Raw genomic sequence first — 24212 nt, 5'->3', positions numbered from 1 at the left:
GAGGTCTATTTTAGACACAATGATCAAGGAAGACCTTACTGAGAAGGTGAAATTTAGTCAAAGACAAGAGAATGAGAAGAAGACAGCCATGTGATAAGCAGAAAAAAGAGTGTACCAGGTAAAGGTGCAAAGGCCCTGAGGCCAGAAAACTTAGTATTTTCCAGGGAGGAAGAGGAAGAATTGTAGTGTGGGTGAGTGCCTCTTTAAATATTGTGCCCTAGGCACCTCATTTGCCTCATCTATTCCTGGCCCTGTGGGGATATTGCTGTGAATTAAAGGGAGAATAGGTGTGTCAGCTTGAACCGGATGAGGCAGGCTATGAAGAGAGCTGCAAGATCTGGAATATATTGTGCAGTAAGAATTCACTGATGCATACTGATGAGTGTGGATGAAAATCACAGATGCCTCCGACGTTGTTGGCTTGAGCAACCGGGTAGATCATTACATCATTTATCTAAATGGCAAAGACAGGCTGAGGAGCAGGTTTGGGATAGGAAATCAAGTTTCCTTTTGGATATGCTAAGTTTGAGATGCAGGGGTGAGACCTCCAAGTGGAGATGCCACATAGAGAAGTGGGAGCTACTGCAAGTGTGAAGGTCAGAGGGGAGGTCTAGGCTAGACATAAAAATCAGGAAAGCATCGCTAAAGAGGTGATATTTACAAGAGTGGGAATGCCTGTGATTACTTAGGAAGAAAGGGCAGGTGTAGAAGAAAAGAGAGTCAGAGTACTTAGAGGTTAGGAAGGCAAGGAGAGGGGCAGCCAAGAACCTGAGAAAGCTGGGCTCAGGAAGTTGAAGACAAAGAACAACCAAAGGAATGTGGAATCAAAAGCCAAAAGAGAAGGTTAAAAAAAAAAAAAAAGCATAGAGGGGATGAGAGTGTTGAATATGCCTGAGGGGTGGGGTATGATGAAGGATTACAGACTGCTTTTAGGAAGTTTTGCCATGAATCAGAGGGAGATAAGAGATAAAGACAGAATGAAGGGAGAATTTGTTTTTCTCAGTATGGGAGATACTAGAACATATTTGTGAACCGATAGGAATGACCTAGTAGAAAGAGATCTGTGGTGCAAGAAGTACAGGAGAAATAACTAGAAGCAAAGTAGCAAAAAGGGGCAAGTGTGGAGGGGTTTGAGAACAGAATTAGGAGAATTACTCCTTAAAGGCAGGAGACATTTCTTCCATTTTCAAAGGAAGATAGCCCAAATGGTGCAGATGAAGACAGGTTTGAAATTTTGATGAAAAGCAACTTGGGAGCATCTCATGGATTCTGCGTTTTCGATTAAAAGCAGAATATGTCTCTTAACTTTGAGTCTGGTGGAGAAGGGTTTGGGCAGATCGAGGTAAGTAGGGGAGGTTTGAACAGTTGTCTCAAAGAAAGGAAAGGCACACCCCCTGAGGAAATGTAATTGGGTCCCCAGGCAGTGTTGAGTGCCCATCTGGCACTTGTGGTCACACATTTTACATGAAATTGGTTAGCCCAGATGTAGATGGCTTCAGTTTAGTTTACCTAGCTGCTTGAAGGCTGTCATGGAAAAGGTGGATGTTTGAGGTCAGCCAAATTGGGGTTTTGCCAGACAAGAAAAGGAAGGAAGGAGAGAGTGAAAAAAGGGAGTTAAGAATATTTGCAAAATTCCATGGCATCTATGTGGGCAAAGGTGGAAGTGAAGACAGGAAGGTGCGGAGGATAGGGAGACAGTGGATCGGTTAATTGATTAGAAGCCTCATGAGCACAAATAAATGTTGCAATAAGGATTCTGCGGTAGGTGAGCTGGAAGGCTTGGTGGCTATAGCTTGAGAGAGGCTCAAAATTCAGATTTTGGAGGTGGTGGTGTGGTTTCCAGTGATGACAATGTCCATGATGTAATCACTGGCTGAGCAGCTGAGTAGTAGAACAACTCCGAGAAGACCAGCTCAGGTTACTGGGAAGCCAGGAAGTTGCTAAGGATGATGGGGTCTTTCTGATTTTTGTTATTAAAAAAAATTCCCATCAGACAGCAAAAGATCGATGCAACCCTTGTAGGGCTATCTTTATTCACAGCTTTAAGGAGTCTGCCGTCTGCTTTCTCCTTTTGACTTTTATTTCTTTGTTTGTGTAAGCAACAGGAATTTATTTCTGCAATATGAAGGTGCCTGCAGATTCAGTTTCTGGTGACAGCCTCTCTCCTTGCTGCGTCCTCACATGGTAGAAGGCTTTACCTTTAGATGAAATTTAAATTTAATATAAATTTCAACTGTTTATTAGCACCTGCTTCATCAGTATATGTCACCATCCTATACATCATAACTACCAACACAGAGATTCTATCATTTAAATCAATGACTCAGATTTCTTTTATTTTTTTTTTTTTTTTTTTCCAGACAGAGTCTCTCTGGCACGCAGGCTGGAGTGTAGTGGTATAATCTTGGCTCACTGCAACCACCGCCTCCTGGATTCAAGATATTCTTGTGCCTGAGCCTCCCGAGTAGCTGTAATTACAGGCGTGTACCACCCCACCCCCAGCTACTTTTTGTATTTTTAGTAGAGTTGAGGTTTCACCATGTTGGCCAGGCTGGTCTGGAACTCCTGGCTTCAGTGATCTACCCACCTCAGCCTCCCAAAATGCTAGGATTACAGGCATGAGCCACCACACCTGGCTCCAGATTTCTTTACAAATTGTATAATTTTAAAACTGTTGTACCAAGTTTCTTTATAATTAAGATGATTACAATATATTTGAGTAGTAGTAGTCCCTCAATGGGACACTCTATATGAAAACTAAAAAGTTCCCCTTTTCCAGGCATATTAAGAACTGCAGAGCCCAGTTTAGGGAAATGGAAGTTTGAGAAAGACTTGAAAACTGTCCATATGAAATAGAGAAGTTGTGCTTTCATCCCCTGCTCCTTCTTTTCTTGTCTTCCTTCTGTGGAGTCACCTTCCTATTCTATTGCATGCTCTTGGGACTACTGACTATTGCAATTCCTGTTTGTAATTTAGATATTAAAACAATTGCACTAATAGATATATTTTTCTAGAATACAAACTCCACAAGGGCATAGACTCTGTTTTAACAGTGTCTGACACATGGTAGGTGCACAATCAACTGTTGTTGAATGAATGAATGCTCATTGTAGAAAACTAGAAAATACACATAAGGAACATGAAAAAACACCTCCACCACAAACTAGAAGTCTCCTCTGATCCTACCATACAGATAACCCATCAATATTTTAGTAAATATCTTTCTAGACACATAAATACATATCTATATAAAAGTATAATGAAATATCTGGAAATAATAAGCACCAAATTCAGGATAATTGTTGCCTTCTGAGGGTGGAGGGAGGAAAGAGGATGTGATTGAGGAAGAATATACTGAGAGTTTCCACTGCATTGGCAGTAATTTATTTCGTAAGCTAGATTATGGATACATGAAAGTTTATTGTATTATTCATTGGGTATTGTGTTTCTTGTATATCTGAATTCCTTCGTATTGCATTCAAAATACCTCCAGATTTTTTTTTCTTGTTTTTGAGATGGAGTCTTGCTCTGTTGCCCAGACTGGAGTGCAGTGGCGCGATCTCGGCTTACTGCAACCTCTGCTTCCTGGGTTCAGGGAATTCTCTGCCTTACCCTCCTGAGTAGCTGGGATTACAGGTGCCCGTCACTATACCTGGCTAATTTTTGTATTTTTAGTAGAGGCAGGGTTTCACCATCTTGGCCATGGTGGTCTTGAGCTCCTGACCTCGTGATGCACCCACCTTGGCCTCCCAAAGTGCTGGGATTATAGGTGTGACCCACCGCGCCCGGCCCCTCCCGATTTTTTAATGCATACACTCCCACAGGCTGGAATGGGAGTGTATTTTTTACAAAAGTGGGAGCGTACATACCTATCAGTTTTGAATCTTGATTTTACTCACTTTTTTCCTTTTTACTTCATATCTCTCCATGTTAGTGAATGTACTTCTGAGCATCACATCAATTTTATTTCATAGAATTACGGAGTATGAAGCATAACTTAGTTAACCACTTCCCCGCTTGGGGACATTCCTCTGATAAGTAATATTGAGTGTGTGGGGGCCAGCATATTCAGGCTGTTGCCATTTTTAATAAACTACTATAAACATAATTCCTTATTAATGACTCAAGGGTCAAAAGGCTTGATTTTCTGTCATTGTGAGTGAGTGAAGGGTGAGGAGGTAAAACGGAGCAAGATATGCTGACTATCTAAGTATTTAACCAAGGAAAAGAATGTCATTATCCTCTTCTAACCCTCATGTAAACTAGAATGTTGATTTCTCTATAGCCAGAAATTCATGGGTCTGGGGGCTGCTGGCATTGCCTAGTGGAGGCGTTGGTCAACTTCATTAGGGTAGCGTTGTCTTGTCTGCTGCTGTGTATAATTATCACATTTTTTTCTTTAGATCTAACTTTTCTTCCCCCACCGAGAAAGGAGAAAGGGCAGGGTAACAATGACTGTGTCCCTCAGAATGCAGAGAAACACTGAGCTCAGACACAACTGTCTCTGTGCAAAACTGGTCTGAGCCTTTGGACTGAATCGACCAATTTTTTTTTCCTTTTTTAGACACAAGGTCTTGCTGTGTTGCCCAGGCTGGAGTGCAGTGGCACGATCATAGCTCGCTGTAACCTCAAATCCTGGGCTCAAGCAATCCTCCCACCTCAGCCTCCTTAATAACTAGGTCTAGAGGCATGAACCAGTATGCCGGGCTCATTCATTTTATTGTAGAGATGGAGTCTTGCTATGTTTTCCAGGCTGGTCTCAAACTCCTGGGCTCAACTGATGCTCCTGCCTATGGCTTCCCAAAGCACTGGGATTATAGGTGTGGAACACCGGGCCTGACCAAGTTTTTAATCAACAATGGACTTGATTGTTTTTTCCCACTGATCTGATTAGTGGACGACTGAATTACTGATCAATTGAGTCAATTCATCTGAGCAGGTGATGTTTGTAGATGCAATCATTGTTCCAGGTGATTTGGATCCTGTTCTGCATCCTAGCATAGCAAGTCTGTATGCAAAATAAGGAGACCAACTCAGAACAGGCTGATCTGTTGAAACTGTAAATTGAGAGTATCTGTGTAAAGGCCCTTCTTTGTGCAGTAGAAAGACAGATGCTCCTCTGCTTATCATGAGTTATGTCCTAATAAACCCATTGCAAGTTGAACATATTTTAAGTCAAAAATGCACTTAATACACCTAACCTATGGAACATCATCGCTTAGGCTATCTTACCTGAAATGTGCTCAGAACACTTATAATAACCTACAGTTGGGCAAAATAATCTAACACAAGCCTATTTTATAATAAAATACTGAATATCTCATGTAATTTACTGAATAATGTACTGAAAGTGAAAAAGAGAATAGTTGTATGGTTACTTAAAGTGTGGCTTCTACTGAATGCATATTGCTTTTGCACCATCATAAAGTCAAAGTCATAAGTGGAACCATTGTAAGTTGAGGACTTTCTGCATACCTTAACTTTGGTTTGTGAATGTAATCACTTTGGATGTGCTTGCAGGGATGGCATATGCCCTACTAGCTGCAGTTCCTGTTGGATATGGTCTCTACTCTGCTTTTTTCCCTATCCTGACATACTTTATCTTTGGAACATCAAGACATATCTCAGTTGGTAATTATAAGCATATTTTACAATTATATTTGCTCATGCTTAAAGTGTTTTGGCTATATTAAGTGCATTATGCCTCTATTATGTTGGAGCAAAAGTAATTGTGGTTTTCACCGTTATACTTTTAATTGTGAAAACCACAATTACATTTGCACCAACCTAATATATCTTTGTTAATGTTCTCAGGGAAATGGGATTTTAGTGTTTTGCCTACTTTTTCTATTCAATGATGTTAGGTAACTTTTTTTAATGAAGAGGAAAAATTGAAAAACTGAAAATGACAGCCTACCTTAACATTTTAGCATGTTTTGGTTTTTAAAAACGTGATAAATTTGACTCCATTTTTGGAGTCAAAATGACAGGGTAAAAATGACACAAGGTCTTTGAACCTACCATTTTACTGGATTAACTTAGAAATTACTAAGTATGTTCATCAAATACATATTCATGATTTAATTGAAGAGCATACTTATTTTAAATCACTAATATTAGAAGACTGGCAAAATCTTACCAAAACAGTTTAGAAGCTAAGCTTGGCCTTCTTTCTTGGTATGGCTTATAATAAGTTTTACTGCTCTTCCTAAAATTTGAATTCTCATTTGTTAGAATGTCCTAGTAAATGAGTGTTTTAATGCTATTTTGTGACTTTGACATTTATTCTAGAGAAAATTTTGCTCCTACATCCATCTGCTGGCTAGACATGTCTACCTCAATGATCCTCTTGAAATAAATGCAACCATCTACTTTATCCCCAACCCATGTTTTTGTCCTTAGTTGTATTTCCTGAGAATGAGATCAGAAAGAGGTTACTGATTGAAAGAACTTCCTCACCTTGGAGAATCAATTAGTGTTGAATGCTTGGATGAGGAACATGGAAGCTGATTTTTCTCTTTGGTATTCTATACATTGAGATATTCCAGGTGATTGGGGCTGGGTTTTGGGACCTCAAAACCATAAAGGCTTCCATGATGAAAGGGTAGAATCATCATCATCATCATGGATAAAAATAACAGTAGTAAACGGAGCAGTTGCTGGAAAAAAATAATATTTTTTAAAAATATAAAATCTTACAGATTGACATTTGATATGAAAAAATGTTTTGTCTTACTAAAAGAGAAACGTCATACTCCTTTGCTATTTTTTTAAATCCTAACTTGGACCCTGTGATATTGATCAAGATACTCAGATCCACAGAGATTAGGACATTGGACACTTAGGAAATTAATGAGATTATATGAAACAAAAGTTCAGTAGAATAAGTAAACACTCAATGTATGTGCCACCTTTGCCAGAAAGCCTTTCCTGACAACTCTCATCCCCGTCCCCACGACCCATACACATGAGGATCACACATAGACAGGTTAGACAACCTTTTGATATACTCACAAAGCATCCTGAATGTTGTATCATGATAATCTACCTACATGTCTCTCTCGCCTGTTTCTGGGTCGTGAATGCCTCAAGATATCTGCTTTTTTAGTTTCTTTTTGTTGTTGTTGTTGAGACAGGATCTGGCTCTGTCACCTAGGCTGGAGTGTGGTGGCATGATCTCAGCTCACTGCAGCCTCCACCTCCCTAGCTCAAGCAATCCCCACACCTCAGCCTCCCAAGTAGTTGAGACCATAGGCGCGCACCACCAGCTAATTTTTGTCTTATTTTGGTAGAGATGGGGTTTTACTATGTTGCTTAGGCTGGTCTGGAACTCCCGGGCTCAAGCAATCTTCCCACCTCAGTCTCCCAAAGTGCTAGGATTACAGATGTGAGTCACTGGGTCCGACTTAGCTTCTTTCATGAACAAACAATATTTTCCTAGTCACAGCTAAATCTTTTATACATCTTTTAAATCCTATGTAGACACATTGAACATTTGTGATTAATAACTGATTAATTGTTAGAGACTTTTCTTTCCCCAGGACCTTTTCCAGTGGTGAGTTTAATGGTGGGATCTGTTGTTCTGAGCATGGCCCCCGACGAACACTTTCTCGTATCCAGCAGCAATGGAACTGTGTTAAATACTACCATGATAGACACTGCAACTAGAGATACAGCTAGAGTCCTGATTGCCAGTGCCCTGACTCTGCTGGTTGGAATCATACAGGTAATGAACTTATAAGTAAAATATAGATTGGTGTAATTTTTATTTGAAGTTAACTTTAAAGCATATAGACTTAAAGATTCTTCTAAAAACAAAACAAAGCAATTTTCTGGAACCCAAAATTATTTTATAAATTACGTTGTTTTAGGTCAGATGCTAAAATAGTCAGCAAGTCTCCACTTATTAAGACTCACTTATCATCAAAGTCAGAGACAGAAAAAAGCACAGAAGAACATGTGTGATTCAATTGAGGATGAGAGAAGGGAAGTATATGGGAATCCATAAATGAGAAAAAAGTGTTCTGGTGAGCAGAGACACAGGACTGAAAGCCATAGAAATAAGCTATGGATTTTTGCTTTTCTGAGTACATGTATAGAAATACTTCAAGGTTTTTATTACGCATCGTTTTCAAAGTTTAGAGTGGTGGAGGTAGGGGAGTGATAAGGCATTAAGAAATTCATATTTTTTTCTACAAGTATTTTTGTGCTATAGGTAGGCTACTAGTGTTTTCATTGGTATTAAGCTTGATTTAATATTTCCAGAGAGTTGGTTTCTATCTCAGGCAAACGTTTAATTTTTCTTTCCTTTTTCTTATCCTAGTTGATATTTGGAGGCTTGCAGATTGGATTCATAGTGAGGTACTTGGCAGATCCTTTGGTTGGTGGCTTCACAACAGCTGCTGCCTTCCAAGTGCTGGTCTCACAGCTAAAGATTGTCCTCAATGTTTCAACCAAAAACTATAATGGAGTTCTCTCCATTATCTATGTAAGTGTTGCTTCTTGCTCCAGGCATGGGTCACTGTTCATTCCAGAAACAACTGTATTCATTCTCTCTTTGAGTCTGGGCTGGGCGTGGTAGCTTGCACCTGTAATCCCAGCACTTTGGAAGGCTGAGGTGGGCAGATCACTTGAGTCCAGGAGTTTGAGACCAGCCTGGGCAATATGGTGAGACGTCATCTCTAAAGAAAAAAAAAAAAAATCCCCAAATCCAAAAATTTTCTGGGTGTAGTGGTGTACACTTGTAGTCTCAGCTACTTGGGAGGTTGAGGTGGGAAGATCTCCTGAGCCCCGGAGGTTGAGGCTGCAGTGATTTGTGATTGCCCCACTGCACTCCACCCTGGGTAACAGAGCAAGAACCTGTTTCAAACAAAACCAAAACCAAAACAAAACAAAACTTGAATCTGGAGACCCCACATTTCTCTATGAATACTTTGGGAGCCATTGAAAATATTTGGTTACTTCTCTAGAAATACTATTGTACTTAAAAACATTAATGAAAACAAAGTGGTCTAATGAATTAAAGGCTGCTCTGGAATATAACAGACTTGATTTCTAGCCTCAGCTTTGTCTCTAACAGGTAAGTGACCCTGGACACATCATGTAGGGTTAGGGTGCTAATTGAAAGCTCAGGTTTAAAACTGGATGGACTTTGATTCAAATTCTGGCTCTACTGTCTACTAGCCATGTGAGCAAATCACCATGCCTCAGTTTCCTTCTCTGCAAAATTGGGTTAGTAATAGTATATACCTCATTGGATTGTTAAATAAGAATAGATAAGCACTTGGCCCAGGGGCTGGTACATAACAAGTACTCTAAATAAAGGAGTTATTTGAAATGATTATTTCAAGGCATCTTTTTTATTGGTGAAATGAAATGATTGGAGATGTATCTCTAAAAGCTTTTTCTAACCATGAGAGTCCATAAAATGCATAATGTAAACGTCTCAACAATTATAGATGAAAAGGAACATTAAATTCAGAGATGATTCACCATGCAAAAGAAATGCAAAAGCAGGATGTAGATCACACTAATTAGATTTGAAAAAGGTTTTGGATCTAAAAATGTGTTCTATATAAAGCATGTTATTGATGCTTGAAAAATGGTGATAATAGTAACATGATGTCATCCTAGCTTGGGGGAATGATATAATACAAAAACAATGTGTCAACATTAAGAATGGAGTTTGAGTCTTTAAAGTCCCACCTATTGGCTTCTAAAACAATGTAAGGCCATGTACAGTGAGGTTGTCAGGAATTGCTCAATTTCATAACAGTGCCATAATCCCATACTATTACACTCCATCCATTCAACAAATATTACCAAGTGCTTACTGCAGGCCAGGTACCACTTTAAGCAATGAGAATAGACACAGGAGGCAGAATCACATAGTGATGAAGATCATGAGGCCAGATGTGGTGAGTCATGCCTGTGATTCCAGCAGTTTGGGAGGCTGACACATGTGGATCACTTGAGCCCATGAGTTGGAGATCAGCTTGGGCAGCATGACAAAACTTTGTCTCTACTAAAAATACAAAAAAATTAGCCATGCATGGTGGCACGCACCTGTAGTCCCAGCTACTTGGGAGGCTGAGGTGAGAGGATCACCTGAGCTCAGGAAGTTGAGACTGCAGTGAGCCGAGATCATGCCACTGCCTTCCAGCCTGGGTGATGGGAGTGAGACCCCATCTCAAACAACAATAACAGCAACAACAAACAAAAAACCAAAAACAAACAAAAAAGATCACGGACTTTGAACTTCAACAGACTTGAGTTGGCATCTTGGTTCTCCACCCACTACCTGTGATATTTATACTCAACTTCCCTAAGCCTCAGTGTCCTCAATTGTAAAATGGGAGTCGTAATAGTAACTACCTCTTAGAGCTGTGAGGATTGAGAAAGAAAATATGTGCAAGGCACTTAGCACAATATCTGGCACATAGTAAGAAATGAATTTATTATTATTATTATCACAGATGAATAGACCCCATGAAGTTCGCCGTTCATTTCCTCGGGACCCAGCCTATTAGAAGACATTAGCAAAAGTTTTTGTTTCAGCATTATATGGGTCATTCTTGGTATATTTTTCCTGTCAAATCCTCAGTTTTCTATTTAAAAAAAAAATTTTTTTTTTTTTTTTTTTGAAACAGGGTCTTGCCCCATTGCCCGGGCTGGAGTACAGTAGCACAGTCATAGCTCCCTGCAACCTCCATCTCCCTGTGTCAAGCAATTCTTCCACTCAGCCTCTGGAGTAGCTGGAACTACAGGCATGCACTACCACACCTGGCTAATTTTCTTTTTCTTTATTGAATTTTAGTAGAGGCAATATCTCGCTATGTTGCCCAGGTTAGTCTCGAACTCCTGAGCTCAAGTGATCCTCTCACCTTGGCCTCCCAAAGTTCCAGGATTACAGGAGTGAGCCACCATGTACAGCCCATATTTTAAAATTAAAATTAAAAATTTTAAGATTTTATTTTGGTAGAGACAGGGGTTTTGCAATGTCGCCCAGGCTGGTCTTGAACCCCTGGCCTCAAGCAATCCTCTTACTGCAGCTTCCTAATGTGTTGGGATTATAGGTGTGAGCCACTGCACCTGGCCAATCCTTAGTTCTTTTTGAGACCTCTGACTGCCTTATTTGGACAGGCTCTGTAACTTTTGCAGCCCCTGGCACATCTTGCTTTTTACTTACTTTTACATTTTCTTCATCAAATGTTCATTCATTTATTCCTTCATTCTCATTCATTCAGTTTATCTATTCAATACACATATATTGAATACTTACCATGTGCCAGGCACTGTTCACTCCCTATACAAACCCAGTGACTCCTTAACCTACCAAGACATCTCTTACTGAGTATACTCACCTCATTAGGCAAACATTGCTAGGCCTTCATCTACACAGATCACAGGAGGTCCAAACTAATCGTTGACCTGGGTCCATGGCCATTGTAGGACCCTTGCAGAACAGGAGAAATAGTTCTTCTGCTCTCATAGGATTATGTTTAAGAAGAAACTTTCTGCAAATGATTTCACTTTGACAGGGACAAAAATGACCATGAACCACTAGACCAAGATCAAAAATAGTTTTTAAACCAAGTGCAGTCATTATGTAACTTATTTCCTGTTGCATATTTTTATTGAAGTCTCAGTTTAGCATACAGCATAGAATTTTGCAAGAAACTCCTTACAGGCCAGCCAAGTTGGAGAAGGTATTTCAATCATCCCTATGTGGTGGTGAATATAAGTTTACTCTTCTGAGAAAAAAAAAAAAAAAAAAAGATTCAGCACGTCTGAAAATGATTGCATAGGGTTGAGTGAGCGGCTTAGTCCCTGAACAGAGAATTGTGCTTATGATATTACCATTGCAATTATACATGAAAGAATCCTTCAATAAATGCAGAGTAGTAGAGGACTCTCGCAGGAAAGACTGTAAGATTGTTGTAAAATACTTTACCTGAAATGTTAACTAATCTTTGTTCTAAGGTTGCACTTTGGTTTGTCCTGCCCTCTCCCCCAAAGAGGCACTGACAACTAGAAATAACGAATGAAAAGAAATAGAGGAGGAAATATTAGGAGAAAAAGAAATAAGTTAATTTACAAATGCCAGAGATACTGGATGTAGGAGGTAGAAGGGAGAATGACAGGGTATTGGCAGCAATTTAGAATTAGTTAATATCCTTGATACTACTATGCAGCTACTCAGTTATCTAAGTAAATCCCAGTCCACTTAGGGGTTGATTTCCCACCATTCAGTTTGAATGGTTTGTCTCAGTAGACAAGGGTGAGAGCTTTGAAAGCCACCACTAAGCTTGATTAGATTTGTTGCTTTGTACCTATTTCAGTACGTAAAATTTATACCATTATATTAAAGTAACACTTTAAGGATTGATCTATACATGTATACACAAAAGATATGGAAGGAAACGCCTGACAGCAAAAGGTGGTTGTGAAGGGTTTGTGATATTCTTGGAGATAAAATAAACAAAAATAAATTCAACTCCAATAGTAAACAGATCAATCTTCTCATACATATTATTGGGCATAATTTTTTTCTTATGGCTTCATAAACTCAGGTAATCCTGGGCAAGAACAAAGAAGTTAGCTAAATGAAATTGTCCTAAAATTGTCCAAACACAGCAGGAAATACAGTAAAATATTATCTATTACCAAAAAGTTCATTATCATAATTTGAATTATTTGGAATACTAAGCTAAAACACAGAATCACATGGGTATCCATACTATTAACATATTTATGGTATTTTAACAGTAAACTAAATTAGAAGTACTGTTCAGTGTTTTTGTAGAGTCTAATTTCTATGTTAAGTATAATCTGACTATTTCAGTTTACATGGTGAGTTTTATTTCTACACAGATTAAACTTCCTATCATAGAGCTTGTCTTAAAAGATTCTGAATGATTACTTAATATGTAGGCAACTTATTTATATACTCAGATGCCTTGCATGATGCAATTGTGTAATATAAACTGATTTTGGTTTTTGAACCTCATGTTATACTTTTAATCCACCAGACATACTTTTTATTCAAAGGTCTAAGTGATTCTCATGGATTAAACTGGAATCCTGTAGTGATTATTTTTGTAAGGTAAAAATGTTTGTGTGATTTGGATAGTGATTCCAAATATTTTGTTTTTCAAGTTTCAATTTTTGCATCTTCAGTTGAAAAGTACACTTTTAATGAATAGACAATTCATCAAAATGTGATGCCTAGCTCATGAATTAATCAGGGTCATCCATCAGAAATCTGATTATGTAAAGGACCAAACCGCAATGATAACTTTCAAGCCTCTGGGGTAGGTGGGGCTGTTTGCTCCTGTGTTAAATGCCCTAAGTTCTTGTTATTGTGTCTGCTGGTGGTAGTTATCCCATTTTCTTTTTCACTCTGCTGTCCCCTGCATCATCTTGTTTCTGTCAGTGTATCTGCCTTTAGCAATTTTCAGTGACTCTGAAAAGCAGACAGGGTGAATTTGTTAGTACCGGGTTTCAAGTGAGAGCAAAAGTACCCTTGGAGTGAAAGTTCAAGAGTCTTCCTACAAGTTAAATGCCCAGACTCTAGTCCAAGGGCTTGGTGGGAGGTATTCTGCTTGCATAATAACTTCTCCCCCATTCCCTTACTCTTCTTGATTGTGTTCCAGAGAGTTGAGGTTGCTGGCAAAGTGACTCCTAGATTACTTAAGGTTCATTAAGTACTTAAAGTTCATTCAGTTCATACATAATTGTCATCAAATTATCATTATAATTATTTTAAAAGTAGTTTATCTGTGAAAATAAGTAAAATACATGTGATAAACTATAAGATGCTCCATTCTTTTATCTTCCTATAAAATATGTCTATAAAAAAGCTCATTTAAAGAAAAGTTTTCTTCACTGGGAGACTGTCTCAAAGAACTGTCTCAAAGATACCCTCTTTAATAATGCCTTCTATAGGACTGAGGTTAATATAACAAAGATATTAGTGTTCTTCCCTGGGATTCTTGCTTGCTAATTTCCTTGAAAACACCCTCGATTCCCAGAAGTCTCCTATTTACAAGACAAAACTAGTTTTTCTTGAATTGATTCATCTGTCTACTTAAAGATTTTTTTTTTTGGCCAGCTGTGGTAGCTCATGCCTGTAACCCCAACACTTTGAGAGGTTGGGCAGGAGGATTTCTTAAGGCCAGGAGTTCGAGACCAGTCTGGGCAACAAAGTGAGATACCGCCCACCCACCCCCGCCCCCCACCCAGATCTCTACGAAAATAAAATGGCCTATTTATTGTAGTCTCTACAATAAAGAAAATAAATATAGATGCCTGCCTGTAGCCCCAGCTACTCTGGAGGGTGACATGGAAGGTTGCTTGAGCTCAGGAGTTCGAGGCCACTGTACTCCAGCCTGGGCAACAGAGCTCAAAAAAAATTTTAGTGTTATCTTAGTTCAAGTTTGATACATAAAATTAAGTACCAAATTTATTTCCAAAAATTTATGCTTGGCCTGTATGTCAATTCAATAGCTTTTCTTTGCCATAAAGAATGAATCAGTCTACCTGTATCCACATATGAAGTATTTTAGGATTTTTTGTTATTTTTGGTTATTATCTGTATCATTCAGGTTTAGGAAAGAACTTTACCTAAAATACTGGCTAATTGTGACAAAAGGAAGATAGAAAGAAAGAAAACACACACACATGCATACACACACACAAACCAACCAACGGATCAACTGGGAGTTTCAGGTTTATCAGCCTTTAGTTTCAATGCTATATCACCATAGTAAAAATCAGTCTACTTGATAGCACCTAGAAGCCCATTTTAAGATACAAACTTGTAAAGCTTTTCTGCAAGTAAAAGGTAATATGTTTATAATGACATGTTTTTCTTGTAAGACATCTTTATTATTATCATAAAAAATACACAGAAGCAAAAATAAGAATGTAGAAATCATCCAGTTTTTCCTTCCCAAGTAAACGATCATAAAAAACTTGGTGTATATATATATTGCAGCAATTATATGTATGTAATGGTCTCCGTATCAACCAACACATTTTTATCATTTTACTGAAACTTTTGAGTGTTGTTTGACTCTGATATCATGGTTTTTCGTGTGGGAAGATTCATATGAAAATTGGTTGTGTGTGTGTGTGTGTGTGTGTGTAGCAGCAGGAAGTATATAAAATTATTTTCTTTTTATAGACGCTGGTTGAAATTTTTCAAAATATTGGTGATACCAATCTTGCTGATTTCATTGCTGGATTACTCACCATTGTCGTCTGTATGGCAGTTAAGGAATTAAACGATCGGTTTAGACACAAAATCCCAGTCCCTATTCCTATAGAAGTAATTGTGGTAAGTAGAATATGTAGTTAGAAAGTTCAGCATTATTTGGTTGACAAGCAAGGAATTATTAAAACCAATTGAATTTTTAACATCTTTTGTTTTATTTTAGACGATAATTGCTACTGCCATTTCATATGGAGCCAACCTGGAAAAAAATTACAATGCTGGCATTGTTAAATCCATCCCAAGGGGGTGAGTGTGGTGTTCCTCTTAGATAGTACTAATACATTAAGTCAGTAAGTCAGTCCTTTTTATTTAAATGAAACCTTTTATTACAAGCTTCATTCCACTGATGCTCCTTCAATAGTCCTATTTGTGTGTGACCTTGAAGAAACAACCATAAGACAAACAGTATGTTTGTAGATAAACATTAAGCCATTTGTTTAAAAGCAGCCCCATATGCCCTTTTTTCTTCATTTTCTTAAAACATGGCAAACATGTACAGTTAACACCAGACTCCTGATTTAAACTTATACATAACATTATAATATAATATAAATAGAATCATTTCTTAGTAACATCTATTGCACTGTGAACAATCTGCTTAAGGAATCAGGGACATCTGGCCTAAACTCTCTACCATTTAGTTTAATCAATTTTAGATAATAATTATATCCCTCCTACCTATAAGTAAATGCATTATCTTCAAGGGAAGTTTTAGAAACGTTTGGTAGTTTGGTGAATTAGAAGAGTAAAAGACCAGGGTCCTTCATTCATCTTTGTCACCTTCCAGTTTTGTGACTTGAGGAGATTCTCCTATGTAAGACAAGGATAATGAAAACAGCTGAAGCCTCAACTCGTTGTAAAACACCAGTGAGATCTCTCATGAGACAAAGAGTAGACAAGATCCCCTATACCATAATTTTCTTATATGGGGTTACAAAGGAAGCCTAGATGTTTATTATATTTGTAACATTCACTCATAACATTTAAGACTAGACTTGCTGTTAATCAAGAAGTACTAGTTTTCCCTAAGACTAGAAGAGTTTGGTACCAGTGTTTCCACCAGGAAAGGGAGTGGAGGGAAGGGAAGGGCACGGAGCCACTGTTTGGTACCAGTGTTTGTTTTCCATTCTCTTAGTAGAAACTTCCTCAGGCAAGCTTATTCCCAGAGCTTATTCTACAGGGAACTGCTGTATTCCCATTTGATGAATCTTATAATTTCTTCTAATACCTGTTCCAAACTATTTGAAAAAGCACAGGCTACATGGGACTTAATTTACATGCTATCCATTATAGTGTTTCTCAAACTTACCTTTTTGTAAGAATCACATGGGATCCTTTTTCACACAGATTCCTGGTTCCCACCCGAAACCTATTGAATCAGGCTTTCCAGAGGATGGGCTCAGGAATTAATATTTTTCAAAAGTGCCTCAAGTGATTCTTGCCCTCAAGGAAACTGGAGAAACTCTTTAAGAGAGGATCAACAAATCTGATCTAACAGTTAGATGATTTCATTAGTTAGAAACAATTACAGAAAAAGATACTTTACAGATCTCTTTTGTCAGGCTTCCTAGGATGTATCAAGTTATAGGTGGTCCACAGAGCAGGCCCTGTCCCATCCATCCGTGTTCCATTAGTTGGTTTGGGGAACTCATTTCTTCTGCCCTAAATTATCCCTCCAGGTCCTCTGCAGAGCCTTCCTGTGCGCTCCTCCTGAGAACAGATTTCTAGCCTCTCGCCCTTGAGTTTAATGAAGCTGAATCCTTTGACAGACCGCCTGGTCAGCTTGGTCAGCTAATCTAACCTGCCTGGCCCCAGGGACTTTAAGCTCCTCCACGAGGGCAGTGACCCCATTTGTGTTGTTCAGCTCTGTCCCAGAGCACAGAGCTCATCTCACAGTAAGCTCTCAGAAAACACTCGTTGAAGGAATAAAATACCCAAGCCTATGTCATTATAAACAAGCCCCAACAAAGGCCTTGGTTATCTGATCTCACTTGGTAGCACAGAAGCAATTCTGACAATATTAACAAACCTGAAAGGGAAAGGGTGGGGTGGAGAGATTGGAAAAGAGCAAGCAGAGTATTAAAGTGGCCCTGAGGTGAGCACAGTGAAAGGAAGAGGGACAGAGAGATTGTGATATGCCCCCTTTTGATCTCCTCCCTGCTTCAATCCTCCATTAAGGCTGCTGCTGGTAGCTCCCTTTATCCTATTGAGGGTCGGGACCATATGTTAGAATCACTCTGTCCCCAATAACAATGCCCCATTGGACAGCCAAAAACAGTGGCTCCATGCCCTTCCCTCCACTCCCTTTCCTGGTAGAAACACACAACTTTTCCTTGTCCAGTCGGCATCTAAGCGTCCCTCTAGGATTCACTCATTCTCTCATCCTGGGTGCTTTCTTAACCAGCAGACACTATGAGGGCCAGTCACGTGCCTCTCTTCTCATGCAACTGGTCCTTATCTGCAACTCGTAATCTGTCCAGTTCCTTACTCATCCTACCCTAGGCTTCTCTTTTACCTCTTCTGTTATAGTGTTGTGTGTGTGTGTGTGTGCGCGCATGTGTGTATATGTGTAAACCCATAACAAGATTCTGTCCTCTAAATTTTAATCCCTATTCACTCTCTTGCCTCCTGTCCTTGCCAGTTCCAGAGGTCCCCTTGTAGTCATGTTTGTTACTCTCTTTTTTCTTTTCTTTAACAGAGTCTCACTCTGTCACCCAGCCTGGAATGCAGTGGCATGATCTCTGTGGGGGTGTGTGTGTGTGTGTGTGTGTGTGTGTGTAAATCCATAACAAGTTTGATGACTCTGTCCTCTAAATTTTAGTCCCTATTCACTATCTTGCCTCCTGTCCTCGTCAGTTCCAGAGGTCCTCTTGTTGTCGTGTTTATTACTCTTTCTTTCTTTCATTCCCTTCCTTCCCTCCCTTCCCTTCACTTCCTTTCCCTTCCCTTCCCTTTCCTTTCTTCCTTCCTTCCTTCCTCTTTCTTTCTCTCTCCTTTCTTCCTTTCTTGCTTTCTTTCTTTCTCTTCCTTTCCTGAAACAGAGTCTCACTCTGTCACCCAGCATGGTATGCAGTGGCATGGTCTCAGCTCACTGCAACCTCTGCCTCCCAGGTTCAAGTGATTCTCCTGCCTCAGCCTCCTGAGTAGCTGGGACTACAGGTGCACACTACCATGCCTGGCTAATTTTTAGTAGAGACGGGGTTTCACCATGTTGGCCAGGCTGGTCTCAAACTCCTGACCTCAGGTGATCCACCTGCCTCGGCCTCCCAAAGTGGTGGGATTACAGGCACTGTTACAGACCCCTTTTGTCAGGTTTCTTATCATGTATCAGGTTATAGGTGGCCCACAGAACGTGCCCTGTCCCATCAATCTGGGTTCCATTAGTTGATCTGGGGAACTCAGGCCTACTGTTGTTTTTAAAGTATGTGCTTTGCAGTTGTACTTGAAAGCGTAGCGCAGGGGCAAAGTCAACAAAACCACAGGGGTTTCTTCCTGGCTGCTTTCTGAGGGCTACTCTTCTCCTCTAGCTGGAGTGGTGGTGCATTTGCTAAGTGTTCAGACCCAGTCTGAAGTATTGTGGTATTCTGTTTGGTATTCTGTTTAGGACACTGGCCTGTTTGTGGAATTTTGGGCCCTTCAAGGTTCACTTCTCCTAGTCTTCATATTTTCAGATAAGTGTGTGTTCACATGCTCACTCCCCTTGGGCTCTTGGTAGTGATGTCTCATGATCAGGCCTGACATGCTTGGCTGGGGCCAAACAGGCCCACTGAGCAAAAAATTTGGAGAGTTATGTCCACAGAAGGAGGGCAAGGGCAAGGAAAAAAGGTTTACTTACAGGTCATTATAAGATATCCAGACGGGACTTCAATTGGTTTGGGGGCAAATTGGTTTGGGACTTCAATTGGTTTGGGGCAAATAATTGGCACACTTAGGGTTCAGCAAGACAGCAGACATGAGTGGCAGGAGTATGACAGACTTAGGTTCTCTCAATATATACCGAGAACCTACTATATGTGTAGACACTAATTACTTACACAGGTGATTCCTCATTGAATCTTATGAGAAGAGTATACAGTCCCCGTTTGGCAGCTGAGGAAACTGGGACGTGGTGGGTTAAATAACATGCCCAAAGTCATTTGAGAGTGATTCTGGTCCTTTGACGTAAGTCTTTGCACTTTACACTTTGCAACCCTGGATAATCAAGGATCAGGTTATATTTGGAGAACTAGGCAGCCAGGCAGGCAGTGTGCATTAGGCTGCTATCAAAACTAAACTGTATGTGAAACTGGAAAGTTACTCTGACAAGTCCAAGTGACCTGAAGTAGGGTTGACTGGGTCTCAGGAGCAAGTCACGAGCCTGTTTTGAGAAGTGTGGTCCCAAGTCACATCCCAACTAGCAGGTGATGTGATGCTGAGTCACCCAACTGTTAGATCAGGGTTTCCAACATCCTGTCTGTCTATAGATGGGGTTCATTCCAGAGTCTCCTTGTGGGGTAGGATGGGATATAAGGAGAAAAGGAGTCTGAAAATTGACCTCACTGGTAGGGAGAGTAAGGCTGCAAGGGCAGAGAACAACACAGATCTTATTAGGTAGGAAATCATCTAATATCTAACATTTAGACCTGGACCCACTAACTGACCTCAAGCAAATCACTTCACGTTTCCAAGTCTAAGTTCCTTTATCAACAAAACAAGAGAGGTGGATTCAACAATACCTAGGATGCTTGCTAGGTTTAACTTTCTCTATGGTTTTCTCTAAGAACTTTATTTCTATTTTATTTTTACCACTCTTCTCTAATTATACGGGAAAATGTAGTGTCCTTATTAAAGAAACTTTAGGCATAAGTGAGGTAGGTCGGGGAGACATTTCATGACTGGGGGCCTCTGGAATTACACCATATGGAGAGTCATCAAGACATAGGTCCATGTCCCAAATTTTCATATTTGAGACAACCTCATGATGTAATCTGCAGGTTAATTTTTTTTATACGGTTTGTAGGGTAGCTCTGGTTTTGTCAAACAATAGTCATTGGACTCCACAATCATTGAGATATTTTAGTCACTGTGGAGCATTGTGATAATTACATTAATTTAATCTTTTTTGCCTTAAGAAGATTTTAAATGTCATAGCTCTCAAAAAAAGATTTTCCACTGAGCTCTTTTAGCATCATACATTCTTTGTTTCTTTAACAGACCTGATACCTCTTCATACACAGTAAATCTCATATTATGGCTAAAATATCTTTTAAATTCAAAGACCTTTAAGATGGAATTGTGGAAGGAGAAACACTAACATGTGAAATGACATGGATGGGGCTGTATGATATTAAAGAATCAGTAACAGCAGATTTATTCATGTGAGAGATATAGAAGAGGCAGCATGGGTAGGCTCGAAAATAGAGGACAGAGAAATCAGCCAGTGAGATAACACCAACTTCTGATTAAACATTATAAAAGCTGCTACTATCATGTATGCATTTCAAGTGCTTTTTGTTCTTTTGGATCAAGTACTTTCATATTAATATGTGACTGAGTGGATATAGCATTTGATGAGATGGGGAAAAAGAATAGTGGTCAAATCTTCACAGCATTTTGCATTTAAAAACTCACTAGGTTTTTGCCTCCTGCACTTCCACCTGTGAGCCTGTTCTCGGAGATGCTGGCTGCATCATTTTCCATCGCTGTGGTGGCTTATGCTATCGCAGTGTCAGTAGGAAAAGTATATGCCACCAAGTATGATTACTCCATCGATGGGAACCAGGTATGGGTGCCCTTTTGCTGAACTGGTTTTATAGGGCTGGAAACAGGAAAAAAACATAAATGGAAAAGATTTTGCTGTCAGTTAAAGAAGGGGTTGGATTTTTTCACCAGACCTTATTGGGTTGGTTTTCCTCTCGTGTTTGCTAATTAGAAATTATTTTGGAATAGACACACTGCATCACTTTGCTTTTTAAAGAAATAAGTTGAAATAACACTGATTTTAAAAGAGCTAATTCAGTCAGGTCATAAATAACATTCAAAATGAACATATTAGGTCAGAAAGAGAATTCTTCATGTAACCCAGTACCTCTTGGCAATTATTTTTAATGGCAGTTATAATGTGACAAAGTAGTGCAACAAACATTAATAATAGTTGTGACCACTTTAAATTGAGGTGGTTCACTGTGCAGTTAATATATACAGGCAATTTTTGTAGGTATGTGAGACATTGCCAGGTAAGCTGATTTCACACTGCTTGCAAATTTGCAAGTTCTGTATCTATACGTTTCTGGAGATACAGTATAGCAATGACAGCAGTTAAATGGTTAGTAATCAAGCAGAATAACAGCACTGCTAGTCGTAATATGCTTCATAGCGAATATTCAGCCACAGAAAAACACTTATGTGAGAGCTGCAGACATTCCATTCACTAGGCAGTGAAAAAGCTTAGCAAACGATCACATGCTATTTCTTGTCAACTTTAAAAATTATCGAGAGCACCGCTCTTGGATGGTATGGAGTCCAAACTCCTGATGTTGTACAAGGACCTCAAGTACCTATCACGGTAAAAATTAAACTGGACCACCAGGCAGGGTGGGCATGGGAGTTTTCGTTCTTAATGTACTTCCTGAAATACTCAGCGAAGGTCTTGCAAAGATTCAATTTGTAGGATCGTTGTCATCCAGTCTCTCCCTTAGGAATTCATTGCCTTTGGGATCAGCAACATCTTCTCAGGATTCTTCTCTTGTTTTGTGGCCACCACTGCTCTGTCCCGCACGGCCGTCCAGGAGAGCACTGGAGGAAAGACACAGGTAGGAGCAACAGCCTTGTGATATCCATCTCAGAAAACAAGCCGAGTCATGGCAACCGAGGAAGGCTGGCACAGAGCTTAGCAGGACAATTCACCTTTCAGACTTGTACTTCCTAATCAGATTCACCTCAGGCCTATTCCTTTTGTTCCACTCCCTCACCTAAAATCTCTTAACAAAACGACATGTATGGTTTTCTGATACAGCGATTCTCAAATCTATTTGTGTCAGTGCTCACCGGGCTTGTAGCTACACTTACCTGCTTCTCCATGGTCAATAACAACTGACAAGGAATCAGTAATGAAGGATGCTGATTTTTGTTAATTTGTTACCTGGGGAGACAGATGGCCTAGTAAAAATGCTTCCTGGCTTTAGGAGTTACTCTATTTTCAGGAAAGTGAAAAGCTCTATTCACATTTCCTTTACAAGGATCAGGAACTTCCTCCAGGGCTCTTGGTCCAACAGAACAACAGCTTGCTAGCCAAGAATATTTTTGTTGTAACATTTTTGGCATTTCTTCCTGAGTAAGATTCATGTTCTTGAAGTTCTGCATGTGGGTTTAATCTTATCTTTTAAATGTGGTTTGCAGTTGTTGCCTTTACAAGGTGGCCAAAAAGCCAGCATCCTAGTTAATCTCTGGATAATCCCTCCTTCAGCATTCAGAAAGCTCAGGAGCCATGCTCAAAGGCCACTCTTTCCAGCAGGACACAATTGAAGAGACCACACCAAGCAGATGGCCACAAGGGACAGACTCAGGAATTGTGCTTCTGTCTCTTGTGCCTTGAGGGCCTTATCTTCCCAACACAAAAGAACTATTATTTAGGAGTAAGAAGTACATTGAGACTACAAAGAACAACAAACAAACTACATAGTGCAATAAACACACACACACACACACACACACACACACACGCACACACACAGTCTTCAAATGGGTTTTATTAAGGCAGGGACGCTTAAAAAATAAATGTAAGTCGGGCACCGTGGCTCATGCTTGTAATCCCAGCACTCTGGGAGGCTGAGGTGGGCAGATCCATTGAGGTCAGGAGTTTGAGACTAACCTGGCCACATGGTGAAACCCCTTCTCTACTAAAAATGCAAAAATTAGCCAGGTGTGGTGGGGATGCCTGTAATCCCAGTTACTTGGGAAGCTGAGGCAGGAAAATTGCTTGAACCCGGGAGGTGGAGGTTGCAGTAAGCTGAGATCGTGCCATTGCTCTCCAGCCTGGATGACAAGAGCGAGACTCTGTGTCAAAATATATATATATATATATATATATATATATATATATATATGAGAATAACTGAAAAAACGAATGACTCTAACAGTGACTTGCCCAGGGAGAGCTTTAATTGTCCCCAATATACATGTGATGCTCCTTTCCTATTTATAATGGATCTTGTGACAGACTTGGAAGAATTGGCCTCTTCCAGTTTTGGGGCTGCTTTTCAACAAAAATTTTTATTTTCAGAACTTTTCTTAATTTGTTTTTTGTTGCAAATATTTCCAGCTCTGAGGGAGCAGGTAAAATAATACAGCTCATATCCGGAGGCATAGCCAGAGATCTGTGGTCAAGGGGAAGAGGTCAGAGCCAATTTCCAAAGCTGTGCCCATTTCAGGCTGCAGCTGTCAGCAGTAGGAGCTTCTGCTGCTTTCATTTGAGACGGAGCATTGCCAAGCTCTCCAGAGCACATGGTCTTCAGCGGGTGCAGGCACATCTCAAACTGCTGATGTCCATTCTCCTGATGTTACCTCCAGGCTCAAATGAGGCCTGGGCTGGCAGTCCCAGTAAGAACGCCCATGTAAAGTTACCTCCTTGGCAGAGGGTTTGGGGGATAATGGTGTTCTGGTAAGCTAATACCCCCTGCCACATACTGGCATGTATTATATTTAGGAATGAAGGATGCCAGGATTTCAGCATTGAAGAATGAAACGAGTGAAGAAATGGCTTGATATTTAATTATTGAAATGTATACTAAATTCTGGGGTTAAAAGTCTAAGTGCCTGAACTGAAATCCAGGGACTGATGGACAAATAAACTGGCAGGGCTTCTCTTATGTGGCTTCTTGTGTTTTCTCTTATATTGGAACTTTGGTTTCAGCATCTACAAAATGGAAATGAGAATTGCATCCCTCTCATAGGGATA

The 24212-nt window shown here is 39.8% G+C and overlaps 1 protein-coding gene across 2 annotated transcripts in view; it reads left to right on the top strand.

Moving 5' to 3' along the window:
• SLC26A4 (solute carrier family 26 member 4) overlaps positions 1 to 24212 on the top strand; it is a 55453-nt gene that overhangs the window by 5416 nt on the left and 25825 nt on the right. For both annotated transcript variants that reach the window (XM_050785206.1, XM_050785205.1), the window contains 7 exons: positions 5521 to 5631; positions 7542 to 7726; positions 8324 to 8488; positions 15188 to 15340; positions 15441 to 15523; positions 20891 to 21038; positions 21955 to 22068. In XM_050785206.1, the coding sequence (XP_050641163.1) occupies positions 5521 to 5631; positions 7542 to 7726; positions 8324 to 8488; positions 15188 to 15340; positions 15441 to 15523; positions 20891 to 21038; positions 21955 to 22068 (959 nt within the window). The remainder of the gene's footprint in view (positions 1 to 5520; positions 5632 to 7541; positions 7727 to 8323; positions 8489 to 15187; positions 15341 to 15440; positions 15524 to 20890; positions 21039 to 21954; positions 22069 to 24212) is intronic.

This window comes from Macaca thibetana, chromosome 3 (genome assembly GCF_024542745.1).
Source record: "Macaca thibetana thibetana isolate TM-01 chromosome 3, ASM2454274v1, whole genome shotgun sequence".
NCBI lineage: Eukaryota > Metazoa > Chordata > Mammalia > Primates > Cercopithecidae > Macaca > Macaca thibetana.
This window is presented reverse-complemented; position numbering and strand designations above follow the sequence as displayed.